Genomic DNA, 20,567 nt, shown 5'->3' with positions numbered 1-20,567 from the left:
TGGTGTTCTCCACTGTCTTATAGTGGACATAAATTAGTTTTTGGAGTTGCATAAATAATTTGTGTGCCTTCTTATTTGATGTAGAACACCTGATTGTTCTGTAAATAGTTTTAAATGGTTATATAAAAAGCGCCTTGGCTGCATTTAAATAGTACCATATAACTTTGTTGTTTGCTAAACTTGTGCATAATTTTTTTAAAAATGTAAAATTTCTATTTGATAAATGATTTGTTAAACATGTTTGTGGTTTTTACATAATAAAATATAAGTTTTTTCTACTGGGATTTTATGTTTTTTGTCTGAATTTAGATCAATTGTGTTAATACAGTATGATAAAATAACTCCAAATTCGGATATTTGAGGTTGTGCTGAAAATAATGATACCAAACAAGGCAAGATGAACAGTTTTTAAAGGTGAAATATAGAGGTCAAATCAAAAGTAGTCAAAACTTATACCCTGGACCCCAGAGGTTTAATTATGTAGATTAAAGGAAATTAGAAAGTTACAAAGTATATTTATATGAAACATGTGTACACTTACTGCATTTGATGTATTTTAACCATATAAAATGCCTGTTATGGAATGTAACACCTGGATATGTGTAATTTTGCCACCCTATTTGATTTCCATGCCACCTTAAGAAAATTTCTTTAGATTCGCCCCTTTCAGTGTTACAATGTTATGTCTTCTGTTCAGTACAGTAAAAATATTGTCATTTATTGTTGATCACTTATGGATCCACTTATTGTTGCTCAGAGCCTCTGTGAGTTTGGTTTGCATTATCTCCTTAGCTGAATATAATGGCAGCTCTAAAATTGTATAGCAAGTGTGAGTCTCAGGATAGTAGAGGTCATAGGAGAGGTCCTCGACTTCTTTAACTTTGACTTGCATCTTGATTTTGTCCATATCGAGAATAGGCACCCGGTCAAATCCTGTCACAAACCCTAGAGGAGGAAAAAAGTGAAACTCAGGTATTTTATGTGTTAATTTTTGTGCACAACATCTGAAATCAGTCTGTCAATTCAGGCATTAGTGCTGAACCACCTCAGCTGTTGGTCAAATGCTTCCATCCAACTCAGGTCATAAAACCCTAATATTTTACTTTATTAACTCCCTGTGATTCGTTGCTTTGTTGTGACTCTTTGGACATACTGAAGAATAAGACTAACACTCATTGTTTTATACGTTAACATGAAACACAGTACTTACAAAGGAAAACTTTCTTCTGATTCTCAGTCAGTTCATCAAAGACCTCCCAAAACATCTGTATGGTGGGATGGTCTGCGCTGTATTCACCTTCATAATGTGTGTTCTAATCATAGTGAAAGAGGCTGTTAGATATAGTAAAGATAATTCATTCAAACTGTAATCAAAGCATACACAAGGATTTGATAATAGAATTGCAGACAAATTACATCTTTGTGTCACTGACAGCAGTTTACCTGTTTCAGCTTTTCCCAGTCACTGAAGTCTTTGCCCACCATCACTTCTTGCAGCTCCTTTGGCCTGAAGAGTTTCACCAAATCCCGCTCACACACCAGGAAGAAGCCTCTCTTGAACTCCTGAAACACATTCTCCACTGATGTGTTGAAGGCATGATTCACATAGGCATCCACAAACTCCTTCCTGTTTGGCAGATAAAAGTAGTGATTTAAAAAAACACATCCACACTTTGGTCAAATCATGAACTGTTCTGTTCCAATCTATTTAAAGGGTGGTTGCTTTATATCTCTTCCATTTTCCCATGGTTACTTGTCTCATGGTAATTCATTCATTCTGTAGAAACTTTTGTGATGTACTTCAAGAATATGCACTTGACCTTGCTACTTTTTCTGTTAGATGCTTCCCCCTAGTCACAAAATAGTTTATGTAATAAAGCTTTGTTTCTTTATAGATGATATGAGTTATATATTTCTGCCAGCTGAACTGGTACTCCCAGTTTGGTGGAACTGTTAGATTGCATTGATCATATTAAGTGATGACTTGTTATTATCTGTCTGGCAGGATAATACTATGTTTGCATTTTAAACATATACTATGAAAACGTATATCTTTAAACTAACAAATATAATTATTAACAAATTTTCCTCTTACTCTCCAACTTGGCTGAATTCTTTTAAATCCTCCATTGAAGGCCTTACATCAAGCAGCTTCTTGAAGAGAACCAGTGGGAAGGGTAAGTGAATGATACAATTGTTGTACAAGGCCAATCCACACAGAACGCCAAACAGGAAGAAATGCTGGTCATCCTGAGTTACCTGATGTTGATGGTAGAGACAAATCAAATCAAATATCAGTTTTTGATGACTGGACTGATAATTATGATCTGAAATGAATATTATATGTATTATAAGGAATCAGTTAAAAATTAGAATTCTGGGTCTATTATAATTCCACTGAATAAACAGCAGGGCTTACTTCAGAGGAGAACCATGCCAGTGTTTTAGAGTCATTGAACACGAACATCCCAGATTCAACTGACATCAATTCATGAAAGACTTCATAAAAAAAGTCTTTCTTGTTGACATCATCAACTGCATAATTTCCATCAAAGAAGACCTAGAAGACAAGACACAGGGTCAAAAAAAAAAATTATATAAAAATTGAAGGCCATTACCACAAGTGGCCTGAGAAAATAGAAAGAGAAATTAAACATTACAGATACTTTTGATGAGACCAACAAAAGAAGAATCTGGTTATAACTTTAACCATCAGGTGAAAATCAATCAAATATTCACCACAAGTTGCTTCTTGAAGTCGCTGTGAGGAGCAGCTGCCAGCTCTCTGAAGGTGCTTTCTAAAAGAGACGCACGCTGCACCCTCAGTTTAAATTTTTTTTGATTTGGCTGGGGAATCCATCCGTAAGGAACAACAAAAGCCATCTGTGGAGGCGCCTGCTGTTCGTTCTATAAGACAAGACAAAGTACCATGATTTAAAAATAAATTCTCTATTTAAATTTCATTGTATGTGATGTATAAAAGGCAGCTGGTGAACCAAGTGGGCTAGACTGGCTCTTGCTTCTGTTCTAAGGTTCTGAAACTGACGCCTGCCTGAACTGTGAGTGAAAAGAGTGGTGTGTTATTTGTAAAACAAATGTTTTACAAATGTGTTTTATGTGTTTTTATTCCACGCTGAAGTTACCTGAGTGATTGCAGAATTCATGTCAAAAACCATTTTCTTTGATTTCAGATCCATCAGAAATGGGTACTTGCAAAGAATCACAGGCAGATCATCTGCATTCTGGCAAGAAAAGAAATAGCCCACATTAACCATTAGTGGTCTTAATAGTGTGTTAACATGAATAACTCATTTGGTGGGTTGACTGCCATCTTAGCAGATTCAAAGTACTTGTCATCAACTGACCTCACCTTGAGTTTTGACTTTGTGCGCCAATGTTTGAGATCCTCCATTAGAAACATCGGGGTAAACTCAAGGCAAAAAGTTGTTTCTGGGATTTTCATGTTTATCTCATTGGTCTTAAAACAACAAGTGGTAGTATTTGTTATACTGACTGTGTGAAAATGCAACTTTTCTTGTCAAAAAGCTGAGCAGTAATACATTTAGTTGAGTTTTGATAACTGATACTGACGTGGTACATATGCTGGAGGATTAGCAGTATGTTTCTGGCTTGAGAGTTGCAAGAAGCAGACTTAAAGATCTTGATCCACGAGAGGGCCCTCTTCCACACCTGAACATATCTGATCATGTCGGAGGGTGACAGTGAGGACCACCATTCCCCTGAGGATGACAAAGTTACAGTCAGCTCTTCACTGGCTGATATCATGGATAAGAAGTCTAGAGTGTTCGTTAGAATAAAATGCTATCATTTAATATATTGATGCATTTAAACAGTATAGATTAATCCAATAAATACACTTTAAAAGACCTGCTGAAGACTTTAAAGTTGTTAAAGTCTGCCTAAATATATGCCTGAACAACAGACTTTAAAATTGCTTTAAAAACAATTAAAATTATATTAAATAATAATTGAGTTATGACATAATTATGACCTCTAAATCGCAAAGCTTCAGCAAGGTTTTGGACTCATTCCTCAGATTTGTTAAATTAGTTGTTAGTTTAGTGTTTTTTGCATAGGTGAGATTGTGTTATGAGAAGTGCATTAACTGCTTTGAGAACTGTTGGAGTTGGAGAGAATGATGTTCCTGATGTGAGAACTGCACTAGAGAAAAAAAAAACCCTGTGAAGTCGGGACAGCCAGTAAGCAAAATAGTGGGTGTCACCGTACCTAAAATCTGTACGCTTGCATCGGGGAGTCGTTGCATGGTAGCAGCGACTGCATCAGCAAGCTTTTTGCTCTGTTGCCATCTGCATTTCTGTATGCATGCATGTAGAAGTTCATTGAGAAGCATGAAGATCCTTAATTCTTCCACTCCCACGGGGTTCATATCAACAGATGGAAGCAGCTGCAGAACAGCAGTCTCAGCCTGCTGATGTAACTTATTATTAATTAAAGGTTTAATTAAAGTCCACTTCTTACTTTTTTAGTTAATTACTAATCAGGTTACAAACACGTGTTAGTCACATTCCAGTTCAATACCTCTGCAAAAACAACATCTCGCATCACCAGCTTCTCAAAACTTCGCCGTGCAAGTGACAAGTCCAAACCGGAGTACGTTGGTGACGTTTGGAAATGTTTATCTTTGCTGACATGAAGAAAATGACAAATGTGTATATTCAAATGTTAAATTCAACAGATATAAAGAAGTCATGATCATGCTCATAAATGGTGTTCTTACCTCCTGTCAAGAAAGCTTTGATTCACACAGGATGGAGATGTGAGCATCCTGTGAATTTCCCTGTGAAGGGTTCATGAGGTTAGTCAGTAACACTAAGACTACAGTGTACATGCTGTGCAGCAAACCAGTTACATACAACAACAATACCAGCTGCTTTTGTGTTAGACTTACTCTTTTAGATTTTTCCACAGCTTTGGATTATATGCAGAGATCCATTTGTCAATCATGTTATCGATAGAGTGTTCTGTCACGTTGTTCTTTGTGCCACTGCCTGACTCGTTATCAGCGCCCTATGAACGAAGCAAAGGCTCGTGTTTGGTTTAGAGACATGACCTCACAAGTAGATATAACTAGTGCAGTAAGGATACCTGTGGGAGGTGTAAACATGGCTTTATGTTTACACCTCCCACAGGTATCCTTACTGCACTGTATGCATTTGTGCTGGTACCTCATTAGGCGTGCATGTTGCAAATGAAGTGTTTCCTCCTGCATAGATGTTAGAAATGTCTAGAATAAAAACAGATGAGAAATTATCTACCTAAGAGTCAACTGTACTGTATGGGATGGTTTTTCAGTTCCAGAAAGAAATATAAGATATAGCGACATGCTCTTACAGTGGGCTTAATTTGTGACATTAGGCAGTAAACCTTTTTGTTGTTAACTGTGGTTAACTTGGTTATTTGGATCAAATTCAGGTCCAGTTTTATTTGCGTAATATATTTTTTCATCAGCACTTTAAAAACATACAGCAGAAAACCTAAAACCTTCCGTGAGTCCGTGACAATTATTTTTAAATTATTTTAAGTTTTCCAGTATTTGATGCGTGGCCAAACATTTTGTCTATGATTACATTCAAGGCCTTATAGTCAGAATTACTAATTATTTTTAACTAAAGGTATACCCAATTATCTATTGGGCTATTGGCTCATCTGTGTTACACCTGCAGCATTTGCAAAGCCCAACAGTGCAGCTCCTCACTGGTTTCAGAAGACTCAGTACCTCTGAGTAGCACTTTTTATTGCTGCATAGTGAATATATGTGTGTGTCATTGTCAGGTTTATAACCTCTATCTATACAGTTGGATGTGACACACCTTAATTATTACTGTAATAATAAAATTATTTTATTGTTACTGTTATTTTTGTGTAATTGTAAATTGAATCGACTCTTCTGTTCAGATAAATGTATTTACCATGTGGCAGTTGCACAGGTAGTGGCACTGATGCCCGAGTCTCTTCTCCACGTCCCAGCTGCCCTTGTTCATTACACCCAAACGAGTACACCTTCTTGGATTCTGTCAGTACCAGTGTGTGATAGCTGATTGAGAAAAGAGAGCACAAAGAGAAATTTCTACAATGTAAAACATGCTTTTTCAAAGGTTTTAAACATCTATGTTGTTGGTGGACCTCAGTATGATCACTCTGAAGATAGAAGACAGAAGTTGAAGTTTCCTGTTCGCTCAGCAGTAAACACTTTTCTTTTTCAATTATTTATGATATAATTATAATTAAATGTTACCTCCCACATGCAACCTTTGTGACCTTTGCCCCCCAGAGCTCTGCAACAAGCCGAGGACGCTGTTCATTTTGTAACGAGTTGTGGCCGAGCTGTCCATATTGACCAGAGCCAAATGTAAACACTGCACCGTCCTGAGAACCAGACAACAGTCCACATTAATTTTTGCCATGTACATATAGTTATCTTAGGAGTTTGTGGAAAAGCAATCAGAAGCCAAAGAATAAGAAACAAAAAGGAGCTTTCATAATTAATGCAAAATGAACAACGATAGTATGAAATTACTGGAATTTCTTCTTTTAAAAAAACAGACAAATAAAAGAAACCTCAATATAAATAACTGGATTCAACTTTAAACAAACAAAAACAAGACACAGATCGAGTGTATATCAAATATCATGCATTCATCTATTATTTCCTCCTGTAAAGCAACCTTAAAATTAAAGCTTGAAGTAATTTGAAAGATGCGCAAAGAAAGCAAAAAACAAAGATTATGGCAATAAACAAGGAAACAACGACAAAGACCACAACTGTAATACTGAGTTCAACACTTCACACAACAAAATACATTTTCTGACATCTATCAATGTTTTAATCACAGCTCATTTAAATCATATTCAGCATTTACTTGTTTGGCTGCTTGTTCTGGTGGTATAATTTTATGTGAGCCTGTTTACTGTTGTTGACTCACCTTTGTCAGAGCGGCAGTGTGGTCCTTTCCACAGGAAATGGAAACAGTTTTCTTCATGTTTAGGTAATGAACCAGAGTCGGTGTATGTCTGTCTATGAGAAAAACAAAATACTGAATATTGCATGCATATTTTGATACCTGCACCTTGAGTACATATACTGTACATCAGATTCCTTCTGGGAACCACACTTCAGTGCGATATTGACAGATATTGAGAGTGAGAGATTTAAACTTTCATTGTAGTACCTTGTGTGTCACCCAGTCCAAGCTGTCCACAGTCATTTCTGCCCCAGCTAAACACTCCTCCAGAGACAGAGAGGGCGAAGCTCTGCTCTCCACCTGCAGCGACCTGGACCACTGGGATTGCTGACAAAGATCTGACATGCTGGGGTGAATTCACGTATTGCTTGTTTGTGCCCAGACCCAGCTGCCCCCTGGAGTCCTGGCCCCAAGTATACAACTGACCATCTGTGAGGAAAATCAACATAATACTTTTCTATCATATTAAACCCCTAAATCCACTAAACCTGTGAAAAGGATTCATTTTCATTCAGGTTCACAAGCCAGTTATTGCTTACTAATACTTCACGCTACCTTTTGTCAGAACGACTGTATGCTGGCTCCCACAAGTCACCTGAGACACCTGTTTGCTGCCCAATGCTTCTGGTGTGCTGACAGAACACATACAAGAAGTGATCAAACTCTTCTGTGATTACAACGGCAGGTTATTGTGAATTTAACTGGAAACTGAAGGACGATCCCTTAAAAACTGAAGCTGCAAATCTTTGACCTCACCTGGGACTGAAAGGAGGGCGAGCTTGATCCACACAAAAAACGATGCCACTTTCAGACAGAATCCTCACCACATCTTCACCACAACTCACAGCCTCAATCTTCTCTTCGCATTTCACAATCTCTGCAGATTTACAAGCCACACACAGAGCAGGTCATAGTGGATCAACAGAGGCAGAGAAGTGAAATTGAGACAGAGACATAAGGCTGATACTCACTCTGTTTCCCTCTCACTCTTCCCTCATCTTGGCTCTCAACTGTGTGAATGATGTAAGCATCCCCATTTCTTTTAATGAAGGCAAGCAGTCTGTGACCTGCTGAAAGATCTGTGACTTGAAAACTGAGGTTTAAACAGCGTACTCCATCAGCAGTTGAAATATTTGAGGGTCTTTTCAAGCGAAAGCCCTGCTGCCAGTCCTCTCCCCATGAAAACATGATGCTATAATGACTCTGCAGTACAAGCAGCTGCTTTTTATGACTCGGGTGGAAGTATGAAACGAAACCTGACTGGTTTATTGAGCAAAGTCACCTGTGAGAAAAGGAAAACAAAACTTACAAACAATAAAAACACCACACCTAGTGAGTCATGGGCACGTGGTTTATTACCTTAGCTGGAAAAGCAAAAATGAAACTGGAGTTGACGTGTGCAGATTTTCCATGACAGCAACATATTTACCTATACTGAGGAAGTCACTCGCATGAGTCACGAAGCGTTTGTCCCACTGAAAATGCTACGCCCACATGAACATATTACCCTGTTTTTTTTCTGAGTCCATTAGAGTTCAGAGGTTATTTAAACGACCTGAACTCTATTATTGTAATAGAATATTGCAGTAATATTGATTAGATTAGATTAGATTAGATTAGATTAGATTAGATTAGATTAGATTAGATTAGATTAGATTAGACTGAGCATAAAATGGTCAGCATTGACAATATTTACCATCTTACTAGGAGCAGCTGTGACTCAGGAGGTAGAGCTATTCCTATATAGAGCTTTCCACCATGGTTAAGAATTGCAAAGTACAGTAAATGAAAGCAAGTGTTTTCCACCAGCAACACAGCTCTTTATATTACTTTATATTACTCTGCATTTGGTGTTTTCTGAAGGAGGTGTGGCTTTTACCCTAAATAAAAAGAAAATGCGTGAAGCTGTTAACTGTTAAGTATGCCAGGTGTGCAAGATATCATTTGTGCTTTTCCTTATTTTCTGTCATACATACCATCACAATGATGGATGCTCATATTGAACATGACCTAAGATTCAGATAATGGTGTCATTATATGTACAAGTAATCGCTGTGAGCTAAAAGTTTGTAAGTACTTTGTTCCAGACTGTTTCTTTAAACTCTTGGCTCTGTATGATGTCAGTGAGACCAGGTATTCCAAATATCATCTTGGGCACACAACTGTGGCTGAGGATGGAGACTCCACCCACCTATTGTTCAAATCTTTTGTTTGTGGAAGCAGCCAAACAGAGCGATCCTGGTTTAAAGTGAAGAGGCTGGATTATTTTGAAGCAAGAATAACAATATTGAGAAGGAAATGAGCAAAGTGGGTCACTTTTCAGGTAACTTTAAGTAAAACTTTAATAGTAAATCCACATCTGAAAAACAGAACAGTGCAGTTTATGTTGAAAACTAACATTCTTTTTTACATAGTGCAAAGTTTTTCATAAAATGTTGCAAATCATTACTTACATATGTTAACATTGGCAACATTGTATAAGTGTAGCTGATTATGATTTAGTGAGTGCAGTTATTTTGTGTATTTTCTGAGCTGTAACATTTAGGGGAAAAGCTATGAAATACTGACAGACTTCCTCCAAACTGTATAATCTAATATTACCTATTTACACTTAAAAAAAATTATACACACATACATAGATGTCATGTCATCATCATAAATCTTAAATGTTCCAGTAACTGTCATGGCCAAAATGCAGACTTTCAGAGACAAGACTAAACTCAAAATGCAGCTTTATTGCTGGATTTAAAAAGTACATGAAACCAAGCTGGGAGAATCTAGAAACTAAACTAACAGGCAGAACACACAGCCAGAGAATGAATGAGGTCATGACACTGGACAGAGCGAGACGGAAACAATATATACACACCCAAGAGGGAACTGGGGCAAAGATCTCAACCTCAGACTGTTAAATAAATCCAAACCAAAAGTCCAAAAGAGAAAATGCTGGGTAGAAGATGCAGGATCATGACAGTAACAGTAAGTATGTTTCAGTAATTGCAAACGCTAGGCTTGGTCAACAATTACTTTTTACTGTTCAATAAATTAAAAAATGGGCGTATAATGCTGATCACTTATGGATCCTCTTATTGTTGCTCAGAGCCTCTGTGAGTTTGGTTTGCACGATCTCCTTAGTTGAGTATAACGGCAGCTCCAAGGTCGAGAAGCACGTGTGTGTCTCAGGATAGTACTGGTCATAGGAGAGGTCCGCGACTTCTTTAACTTTGACTTGCATCTTGATTTTGTCCATACCGAGAATTGGCACCCGGTCAAATCCTGTCACAAACCCTAGAAGAGGAAAAAAACAGAACTCGATGAATGTCGTGAGTTTTTGTTTACTTTTCTGCATGTTGGGGTGCTTTATCCACAACCTCCTACCACATGTTCACTGCATCGATTAGCAAATGTCAAAACATTCTTGAGTGATCTAAACTTTAGTAGTCACTGTGATGAAGCAATGTTGCAAATTTACAATGGTAAATTCCTGCTAATAAAGCAGATTAGTAACGTAACTTCCATTTACATGTTAAAATTTGACTAGCTTTTATGACAAAAATTAAATCAAATACTTACAAAGGAAAGCTTTCTTCTGGTTCTCAGTCAGTTCATCAAAAACCTCCCAAAACATCTGTATGGTGGGATGGTCTGCGCTGTATTCACCTTCATAATGTGTGTTCTAATCATAGTGAAAGAGGCTGTTAGATATACTGAAAATAATTCATTTAAACTATAATCAAAGTATACACAAGGATGTGATAAAAGAATTGCAGACAAATTACATCTTTGTATCACTGACAGCTGTTTACCTGTTTCAGCTTTTCCCAGTCACTGAAGTCTTTGCCCACCATCACTTCCTGCAGCTCCTTTGGCCTGAAGAGTTTCACCAAATCGCGCTCACACACCAGGAAGAAGCCTCTCTTGAACTCCTGAAACACATTCTCCACTGATGTGTTGAAGGCATGATTCACATAGGCATCCACAAACTCCTTCCTGTTTGGCAGATAAAAGTAATGATTTAAAAAAACACATCCACACTTTGGTCAAATCATGAACTGTTCTGTTCCATTTTGTTTAAAGAGTGGTTGCTTTATATCTCTGCCATGGTCATTTCCCATTAATTGCTTAAATTACTTGCCTATAAACATGCAAACTGAGGGTGGTGTATCGCAAGAATATGCACTGGACCTTGTTACTTTTTCTAACCTTAGCAGTAAAAATAAGGAAATTGGTTGGTTGATTATGTCCTTGTTGTAACTATGCTTCTTGGCAAATAAACTTATACTATTGGAAAGCCTAATTATTCACCCTCAAATTGTGTCATATTTGCAAGGAAAATGCATTTGTGGGTTGAGCAGCAGAGTTGAGCATGTGACTTTCATCCATGACAAACTTTCCAGATCATCTCTGCTAATGCCAAACAGCTTATTCTGCTATTGGCTCTTGTCTGGTGTTATTTATTGGATTGATTGGATCATTTGCTGGCACACATCACACTGTTTCCACCAAAACCTAGTTTTATCCACACTTTGACCCTGTGATCATACAGTAAAATTTTGTGGTGTTGTCTTCTTGGTTCACCTGTCTCCGATATCCCCTGCTTTGGCCTTCAAATTTGGAGGTGGTGCTAGGGCTCACTCCATCAATGTGCCTTGATTGGCACAATCAAGTGCGAAGATCTGGTATGTTTAAATGGGCGCCACGCACAAATGTGCACAAAAATTACCCCATTTTAGTGGAAAAAAGCATGCCAATTCTTTCCAAGAAGCACTGTTACAACAAAGAAATAATTTACTAAATTTAAATATTCTTTTATGTGATGACTTTTTATTATGTGTAGCTTCTCTTTGGCAGGATAATTAGTATTAGTATATTAGTAATTAATAGTTTGCTTTTCAAAAACATGTTATAAAAAAACCTTTAATTGTCCTCACTTATTTTGACTTGTCACCAATTTTTCAGGACTTTCAGGATCAAGGTCAATATCTTTCCCATCCCAGTTGATCTGTTGAAAAAAAAAAAAAAAGATTTTACTGCTTTAAGAATTGGGTATCCCAAGACCATTTTGAAAACTGTTTTGATTTAAGTTGTGTGGAAAACGCCTACCGAAAAATACATGTCCAGGTTTTCCAAGTCATCATCTTGGTAGTCCTCCAGGATGTACTGCAGACTCCTGTAAACATAATATAGTTTAGGATCATTTGTGGAACCAATCAACACCTAAAACTACAAATTTGTGTGAAGTAAATATAACTGTTATTAAATTTTCTGCCTTACTCTCCAACACTTGGGTTGAATTCTATCAAATCCTCCAGTGAAGGCCTTACACCAAGCAACTTCTTGAACAGCACCAGTGGGAAGGGTAAGTGGATGATGCAGTGGTTGTACAAGGCCAATCCACACAGAACTCCAAACAGGAAGAAACGCTGGTCTTCCTGAGGTGCCTGGTGTCAATGGTGGGGACAAATTTAAATCAAAAGTCAGTTGTCGAAGACTGTATTGATGACTATCATCTGTATTGAACTATTGTTAGTTATATGGTATCATAATCAGTTAAAAGACTCAGAAAATTCTGTGTCTAATCTTATTTCCAATCCATAGGAAGGCTTACTTTTGAGGAGAACCATGCCAGTGTTTCAGAGTCATTGAACATGAAAATCCCAGATTCAACTGAGACCAAGTCATGAAAGACTTCATAAAAAAAGTCTTTCCTGTAGACCTCATCGATCACACGATTTCCATCAAAGAAGACCTACAAGACACAGGGGCAAAAAAAGTTTAGATCAAAACTGCGTGAATGCACGAGTTTTTAATATTATCTGTGCCTTGCTGTGTTTACCACAAGTGGTCTCTTGTAGTCTCTGTGATTCGTATCAGCCAGTTTTTCAATAGTGTCCTCCAAAACTGATGCTCGCCTCAGCTTCACTACGAAGAGAAAGTCTTCGAAAACTGAGGGATAGCAACCAAATGTCGCCCGAAAATTCATAAAGACTTTCGTCGCCTCTGTAATCTGAAATAAAGTGAATGATGTCACTTTTACTCTTTTTCAAAGAGGGAGAAATATTCTATGTCACATAAACACCAGTTTTTGGAAGGTTTTTTACCTTGGCATGGTAAGCATTCATGTCAAACACTGTTTTCTTTGATTGCAGATCCATCACAATAGGGAACTTGCACAGGATGAGAGGCTCAGCATGTGAATACTGAAAGGAAAAAACCCATAGAGAACTTTAAGGTTTGATTGCACATAAAAAAACATACATTTTTTCATGTTGTTTATTTGAACACTGGGTATTGACTAAAAAGTGACAGAACCAAAGGTTAGAAGAATGGAATAACAAAGTATGACACAGTAGATTACACACAGACACACTACTTCAGACCAGAACATTTTACCTTTTGTTGTGACTGTAAATGCCAATGTTGCAAATCCTCAAAAAGGAATGCGTCATCAGCTGACACACAAAAATCACTTTCTGGTATCCTTCGAGACTCTGCAACCCTGCTGTTGGCCTTTAAAGGAAACATGTGAATTAAAATTTCTTTTTGTTTTCAGGTAAAAAAATTGACAGATTAAGACTTGAGAGGGAGTAAAATGACTGTTTTAGGATATTTATACTAACATTGTACATATATTGGAGGACTACCAGCAGATTTCTGACTCCAGAGTTGCGAGGTACAGGTTTAAAGGACAGGATCTCTGATAGGGCCTGCTTCCACACCTTAACGTATCGCACCATGGTGGAGGGTGACAGCGAGGACCACCAGTCACCTGAAGAAAAACAGAGAACAGATGAAAAGGACATGCCATGAAACTTTGAGCACTTTGTCACCTTCCAGATTAAAAAGAGTATTATTGTGATATCATGTAGACAGCTGTGACAGTACCTATGATCTTAAGACTTTCATCCGACAACCTTGTTACTGCACCAGCTACCGCCTCAGTGAGCTTTATGCTCTGTTGCCGTGTGTGTTTCAGCACTGCATGCAGCAGCTCATTGAGAAGAAGGTAGATTCTCAACCCCTCCACTCCAACTGGTTTCTGGTCGAGGGAAGGAAGCAGGTGTAGCACAGCAGCCTCAATCTGTTAGTTTGGCAAGGATTGCAAGAATCGATCAGCAGCAGTTAGGTCCAGGTATTGCTGCATGTGTCTTTCGTTAGGCAGAAGAACGGGGAATTCATAAATTATGGACAGATGCTGATTCCTCAACTTATTAGTAGGATATTTATAAAATAACAAGCAAACAAAAAAACCTTTTGCTACAGATTACATGTATTCTAGCAACATACCTCTGCCTGAACATTGTCCTTTGTTACCAGTTTCTTGAAAGCAAGCCGTGCATGTTTTAGGTTCAAGCCGTGATACTTCAGTGAAGTTTGGTGATGTTTATCACCGCTAAGAAGACAAAGAACAAACTCCACATATAAGGATGGCACTTATCCATAAGCAAACAATTACCAGCTAAAACAATATTTCAGTTCTTTCAATCCTGAAACACCAGATCTCCCACCTTTGAAATGAAAAAAGAAGAATGTGGTGAACAGAAACTGTGTATTTACCTTTGTTGAAGGAAACTTTTATTCAGACAGGATGCAGAGGAAAACGCCCCGTAGATTTCCCTGTGAAGATTTAATATTTTCATTCAATTGCAGAAAAAAATGTTTTCAAACAAATAATTTGAATGACAGAAACCATACAACACCAGGCAAATCAACAAGCTGTGACTGCCAGTGCATCATACTTACTGTTTAATCTTTTTCCATGACTTTAAATCACATTCAGTGATCCATTTGTCAACCATGTTATCAAGACAGTGTTGTGATGCAATGTCACAGTCTGTGTTTGAACCCTCGTGAATGCCCTGTGAAGGAAAGCAGTGACTGTTTACATATTCACACCTCCTCCCATCACAGTCTGTACTTTATGTGTTAGTGTCAGTACCTCATCAGATGAACATGTTGCAAATGAACAGTTTTCTCCTGCGAAGATGTTTCTGATTTTCAGCTCACTGGTCTCTGAAATGATAAGTAAACACGTCACTTCTTTCTTAGATAAGTTAATTGCATCCTCAAGTTGTTTATTATCAGAGGTGTAGTTACCCTGTGGCAGTCGAACAGGCAGCGGCACAGATGGATTACTCTCCTCTCGATGTCCCAGCTGCCCTTGATCCTCACAACCAAAGGAGTAGACCTGCTTGGATTCGGTCAGCGCTAAAGTGTGATTCCTGAGTAGATGATAATATACAAAATATTTAGACCTAAAAACCATAGTTAAACTTTACTAACTGCTTTTACTTTAAGCATTTTTTATTTAAGCAGCTTGATGTTGTCTGTGATATCTGTTAGTCTCTTCAATGATAATATAATAACTTATGGTGTTTTATATTAGCATGCTCATATAACTGTATAACCAATGATCTTTAAATTAATCTATTTTAATTTTTTTTCACTCTATATAAAAAATTTACTCTAAGAGAATTGTGATATATTTAAAATGTATAATTGCTGCACATGGCTGACTTTTTAAAGGATGAGACTGATTCTGCAGGATCAGATCTCGGGTCAGGATGCATCCTGTTCACATTAGGTCACAACAGTCAGTGAAATGTCCTAGCTTTGTTTTTGTTTTTTGTTTTTTTACTCTATATAAAATAATAATTCCTGGGATACATTTTAAAACTTTAACCTCTGTATTTTTGATGTGAAACATGAAAAATATTCAAAATAGCCTGAATATTTCATTAATTAAGCAGTATGTGTGTTGTACCGTCCACATGTAATCTTGGTGACCTTTGCCCCCCAGAGCTCTGCAACAAGTCGAGGACGCAGTTCGTTGCGTAGTGAGTTGTGGCCGAGCTGTCCGTGTTGACCGGAGCCAAATGTAAACACTGCACCATGCTGAGGAGCCAAACACACAACTACAGCGTAAAGTCCCACAGCCATTTACTTTTACATGACAACTGTTTTAATGTGTTTTCAAAAAATAAGGAATTAAGAAGTTGTTTTTTAAATTTGTGTCCCAGTGGTAAGTACAGCATCAAAATCAAACTCCACAGAGCTTTTCATTCTCTTTTAGCTTTCTTTTTTCATGTTTAGAACTTGTAACTTCTATATGAAGATGTTTTTAAGTATGTTTTGAGACAACATTCAAAATCCTTTTTTTGCATTTCTTGAATAATTTCAAATTTTTTGTGTAAATCCACATTCTTTACAAAATATATTAGTAAGAAAGGAGAGCATCAAAATGCTCCTGTTGACTAACCTTTGTCAGAATGGCCGTGTGGTCCTGTCCACAGGAAATGTGCTGAGCTTTCTTCATATTCAAACACTGAACAGGAGCTGGTGTGTGTCTGTCTATAAGAAAAAGGATTGTCAGTGTTATTATGTTACCAGATTATAATGCGCATTAACATACAATAAAGTTCGGACATTTATTTTAAAGTTACAGTACCTTTTGTGTCTCCCAGCCCGAGCTGTCCACAGTCATTTCTCCCCCAGCTGAAAACACCTCCAGAGACAGAGAGGGCGAAACTCTGGTCTCCTCCTGCAGCGACCTGGATCAGGGGGATCGCTGACAGTGATGGGACATGCTGAGGTGATCTGCAGACAGACTTCCTCGTACCCAGACCCAGCTGGCCCCTGCAGTCCTGACCCCACGTATACAGCTGACCATCTGTGGGAGAATCAGCATGTCTCTGTGAAACACTCTCCCTCCTGATAGCTTGTACTTTTACTCAGAGTTTATGTTTAATGTCATGACCACCAATGAATAAAATGGAAATAAAATTTCCAATTCAGATTTCATATATAAATGCTGGTATGCACAAAATAATAATAATAATAATGCATTGGATTTATATAGCACTTTTCAAGGCACCCAAAGCGCTTTACAATGACATTATTCATTCACGCTCACATTCACACACTGGTGGAGGCAAGCTACGGTTGTAGCCACAGCTGCCCTGGTAAAGTGTACCTGATGGAGAAAGTGAGACTCAAGTGTAAAATTCACCCATCCTTCTAGGCTTTAAATGAATCGATCTTATTTTGGGTGCACCAATAAACTGCTTTAGCCTGCCCACAGTGGCTGCACATCTGGATGCCATTTGGCAACCCAAGTTCCTCTTTTTATGCTCTGTGTGACTTAATAAATGACTTGTCATGGCCTTTAATAATACTGCAAAATTACAATGAAAGAATGCAAAATATTGTTTGTTCCTAGCCCTAAAATACTCCAATTACTCATTAGATAGATTGATACCTTTATTTGGTCAGGCCAAGGTCTTGTTTACAATTGTACCGTGCATGTGTATTATAATTATACAGTTTAAAATATGTGGAGGAATGTATATCTATACAGACATGTATACAAAGACAAATAACATGAACTACATGACAGATGTTGTGAAATTACAACCTTGGGGTCCATATAATTATGAAGTGCAATCAAATGTGTTTCTGTAAGTTGGATGGACTGACTCAGGGTCTCTTAATTATTTTAGCTTGTTTAAATAACAAGCTAAAATCGGATGGCTGCTGCTCCCTGACCCTGGTTCTGCTGGAGGTTTTTTCCTGTTAGAATGGAGTTTTTCTTTCCCACTATCACCAAGTCCTTCCTCAGAGGGGTTCTTTGACTGTTGGGATTTCTCTCTATTATTTTAACGTCTTTACCTTAAAACATAAAGTGCCTTGACGTGACTGTTGTTGTGATTTGGTGCTATATAAATAAAACTGAATTGAACTAAAAATCTGTAGCACTTGCAAAATTCTACTGTACCTTTGGTCAGTGCAACTGAGTGCTGACTCCCACAAGCAACCTGAGAAACCTGCTTGTTAGAAAAAGCTTCCAGTGGCCTGAAAGAGAAAGAGCAGAAGAAGAGAACAGAGCTGAAACAGCCATTTATCAGCGCTAACTGTGAACCCAAATAAACATGAATCACACTGTATACACTCCTAGGACTACGGTGGAGTATTAGGACCACATTAAGAAAATGAAATTGTGTCAATTTTGAAAATAAAGTTGAAATTTCAAGATTAAACTTGAAACACTATTTTGAGAAAAAAAGGAGAAATGTGGAGATTACAGTTGTTGATTCAAGACAAACTGCCATTGCTCTTATAGTCTATACAAAATTCCTTGTGTATATGATTTAGTAAAACAAGCTGATGGGCTGCCTTTTTGTAGAAATATTTCATCTGCTGTGATCAGGAGCTCTACAGGCTATAGTAAAGCCTGCAGGATCCTGAAGGACACACCCACCCAGCACATCACCTGGGTACCCACAGGAGGGCGGAACAGGACAAAAAAAAGCCAAAACAAATAGACTGAAAATCATCACATATTCCAGAGCTGGAATAGATATATACTGTTTATACTGTATCTAATTATTAGAAACTATTTTATATAATATTTTTACATTTTTGTGAAAAGTTAGATTGCTTTCTTTGCTTTCTTAATTTTCTTTGCACCGACTGGGACAGCATACAGTTTCATTGTGCTTATGTCATAATAGTACAATGTTCTGATTCTGATCTTCTTTATTGAGGGTGTGAACATCGATATCTCTCAGCATCAGTCTGTCAGCCATATCATTTTTTACAAACCAAATTCAAATTGCCAACTTTTGAAAGTTTGTGTGTGTGTTTTTTGCCTTCTGACCAGATGCAGCTTTTATACTTATCCACACACTGTGTTTATGTAAGGAAAAAAATTTCTTGTAACTTAAACCGATTCTGTACGATTTCACTAACTCATCTACAAAAAGCATTTTGTAAAAGGTAGTCTATAGCAGCCCTGGCAGTTTGTCTTGAAACAGCTGTCATCTCTACACTTCGACACATTTTCGACTTTTTTTAATAATATTTTTTTCTTAACGTGGTACTAATACTCCTTCTCACAGGACCAATAAAAACAACAACAACAACAATAATAATAATAAAAGTTTGCACATCTGTATCTGTTACCTGGGAGTGAAGGGTGGGTGTCTCGTGTCCACACAGAGGACTTTGCCGCTCTCAGACAGCAGTGCGACCACATCATCGCCACAACTCACAGCCTCTATCTTCTCTTTGTGTTTCACAAACTCTGCAGATTCAAAAGCCACAAACGCAGCAGGTGTGAGTGGACACAGTTCGGTTAAATGTACCAGAGAGTGAACTTGTTAGTGACACCGATACTCACTCTGCCTGCCTCTCACTCTTCTCCCATCCTTGCTCTCGTTTGTGCGGATAATGAACGCGTTTCCATTACTTTTAACGAAAGCCAGCACGTTTCGACCTGCCGACAGATCCGCGATGTGATGGCTGAGGTTTAAATAATGAACTCCATCATGCGTGGTCGTGCTGTCGGTACCGGAGCCGTCTTTCACGTAAAACCCGCGCTGACAGTCCTCTCCCCAGGAAAACATGTTGTCTGAGTGTGTTTGGGAGCGACAGCTGATCCTCACTGAGTCACTCTGCAGTCTGTCAGCCAGAAACGAAACTTAGAAACTTAAACCTAGATATGTCGCAGAACAGCATCCGGAAAGGAAACAATAACAAGAGTCAGCTGATCTGTTAAAGTAACGAAACGAAAGTAAAACTGATAATAGATAATCAATAATAAGGAGAGGTCGATTGTGTAGCTTTTCATTGTGTTTCGTTTCACATGCAGAGGAGGGAGTGTTTGCATTGCAACATGTTTGCATGTTGCAATGGGAAAGTTAATACTGCGTTTAGCTGGTATCAACTTTTTATATAACAAACCTTTTTTTTTTAAAAAAAAAAGAAAAAACTAACTACTGTATGAATTTAAAGGCTTGGCAAAAATCATGAATGAGAGATTTCTAAAAAGAACATGATTTATTGATGTATATAATTTCGATAGAGGTATTTGGCGTATACACTTCAATGGCCCGTCTTGGCATAACAGAACCCCAGCTGTGATGGGCATTAGAGCAGGATCCCCCGGAGTCTAGACGCTGGTGGTGGAGGTAAAGACGGAGGCTTGAATGGAGCCTGAGTGATGATAGGCGGTGATGGGGAGTAGGTAGGTTGCACGAAGGCGATTGGACTAGACCACCAGTGATGTCACAAACAGCTTGACAGCGTGGAAAAGTGGAAGTGATGTGAAGAATAGACTGAGCCGAGAGCACCTGGGAGCAGACAGACATCATAGATCTACCTTACTGAACTTATGCATAAGCTTCATAACAGTTTCAGTCCACCTTCAATGCTCCTGACCTTGCTTCCCTTTCACCTGGCCTTCTCTATGCTAAAAAAATAAATACATTTAAAATAATAATAATAATAATAATAATAAGGTATTCGGCATCTTTCTCTCATTATAAAACATCAATAACAGATGAAATAAGTATAACATCAGTTACTGTTAAGCTTTGCCTGGCAGTGTGCAATAAAACAATTATACCTGGAAAAAAATATATACTGTATATTTCATATATAACATATATCTTGGCTCTGTATGACGTTGCTGAGAGCAGATATTCCCAATATGATCATCTTGCACCTGCAGCTGTATCAATGAGCTTGGAGGCTCCATCCACTTACTGTTTAAATCGTTTGTGG

General features: G+C 37.9%; 2 protein-coding genes across 5 annotated transcripts; both read right to left on the bottom strand.

The window, feature by feature from the left end:
• Positions 1-383: 383 nt before the first annotated feature.
• Positions 384-8,277, bottom strand: LOC102080780 (probable E3 ubiquitin-protein ligase HERC4). Of its 4 annotated transcripts, none has more exons than XM_019360789.2 (21): positions 7,976-8,277; positions 7,761-7,881; positions 7,560-7,636; positions 7,212-7,433; positions 6,966-7,057; positions 6,278-6,408; positions 5,952-6,076; positions 5,208-5,266; positions 4,931-5,049; positions 4,760-4,819; positions 4,561-4,666; positions 4,249-4,447; positions 3,592-3,740; positions 3,371-3,478; positions 3,144-3,242; positions 2,740-2,907; positions 2,420-2,560; positions 2,096-2,259; positions 1,444-1,627; positions 1,211-1,313; positions 384-945 (listed from the first exon to the last, which is right to left on the bottom strand). In XM_019360789.2, the coding sequence occupies exons 1-21, from the start codon at positions 8,190-8,192 to the stop codon at positions 728-730; spliced, it is 2,862 nt and encodes a 953-aa protein (XP_019216334.1). In that variant the 5' UTR covers positions 8,193-8,277; the 3' UTR covers positions 384-727. The 4 variants fall into 4 exon arrangements, with proteins under 4 accessions (XP_019216334.1, XP_025764890.1, XP_025764889.1 ...); XM_025909105.1 differs by having other exon boundaries at positions 2,740-2,895; positions 4,249-4,450; positions 7,976-8,276; XM_025909104.1 differs by having other exon boundaries at positions 385-945; positions 4,249-4,450; positions 7,976-8,276.
• A 1,051-nt stretch (positions 8,278-9,328) lies between these two features.
• Positions 9,329-19,578, bottom strand: LOC100711719 (probable E3 ubiquitin-protein ligase HERC3). The gene is made up of 23 exons (XM_019360786.2): positions 19,183-19,578; positions 18,966-19,086; positions 17,779-17,855; positions 16,453-16,674; positions 16,264-16,355; positions 15,769-15,899; positions 15,102-15,226; positions 14,944-15,017; positions 14,748-14,863; positions 14,562-14,621; positions 14,292-14,397; positions 13,890-14,085; positions 13,625-13,773; positions 13,398-13,514; positions 13,106-13,204; positions 12,841-13,011; positions 12,613-12,753; positions 12,279-12,445; positions 12,108-12,174; positions 11,936-12,006; positions 10,811-10,994; positions 10,578-10,680; positions 9,329-10,292 (listed from the first exon to the last, which is right to left on the bottom strand). The coding sequence occupies exons 1-23, from the start codon at positions 19,406-19,408 to the stop codon at positions 10,075-10,077; spliced, it is 3,033 nt and encodes a 1,010-aa protein (XP_019216331.1). The 5' UTR covers positions 19,409-19,578; the 3' UTR covers positions 9,329-10,074.
• Positions 19,579-20,567: the final 989 nt, after the last annotated feature.

The sequence above is a fragment of the Oreochromis niloticus genome, linkage group LG7 (assembly GCF_001858045.2).
Source record: "Oreochromis niloticus isolate F11D_XX linkage group LG7, O_niloticus_UMD_NMBU, whole genome shotgun sequence".
Classification (NCBI taxonomy): Eukaryota; Metazoa; Chordata; class Actinopteri; order Cichliformes; family Cichlidae; genus Oreochromis; species Oreochromis niloticus.
Note: the sequence above shows the minus strand (reverse complement) of the source record. Positions and strands in the feature narration are given on the sequence as shown.

Coding starts and splice junctions, on each gene's coding strand:
- LOC102080780 (XM_025909104.1), bottom strand. CDS start 8,192: ATGTTTTCATGGGGAGAGGACTGGCAGCAGGGCTTTCGCTTGAAAAGA. Junction 7,058..7,211: donor TGGACTGGGTGACACACAAG/GTACTACAATGA, acceptor TTTTTCTCATAG/ACAGACATACACCGACTCTG. Junction 5,050..5,207: donor CAACATGCACGCCTAATGAG/GTACCAGCACAA, acceptor CTTCGTTCATAG/GGCGCTGATAACGAGTCAGG.
- LOC100711719 (XM_019360786.2), bottom strand. CDS start 19,408: ATGTTTTCCTGGGGAGAGGACTGTCAGCGCGGGTTTTACGTGAAAGAC. Junction 12,446..12,612: donor TGGCATGGTTCTCCTCAAAA/GTAAGCCTTCCT, acceptor CATTGACACCAG/GCACCTCAGGAAGACCAGCG. Junction 12,175..12,278: donor TTCAACCCAAGTGTTGGAGA/GTAAGGCAGAAA, acceptor TTATGTTTACAG/GAGTCTGCAGTACATCCTGG.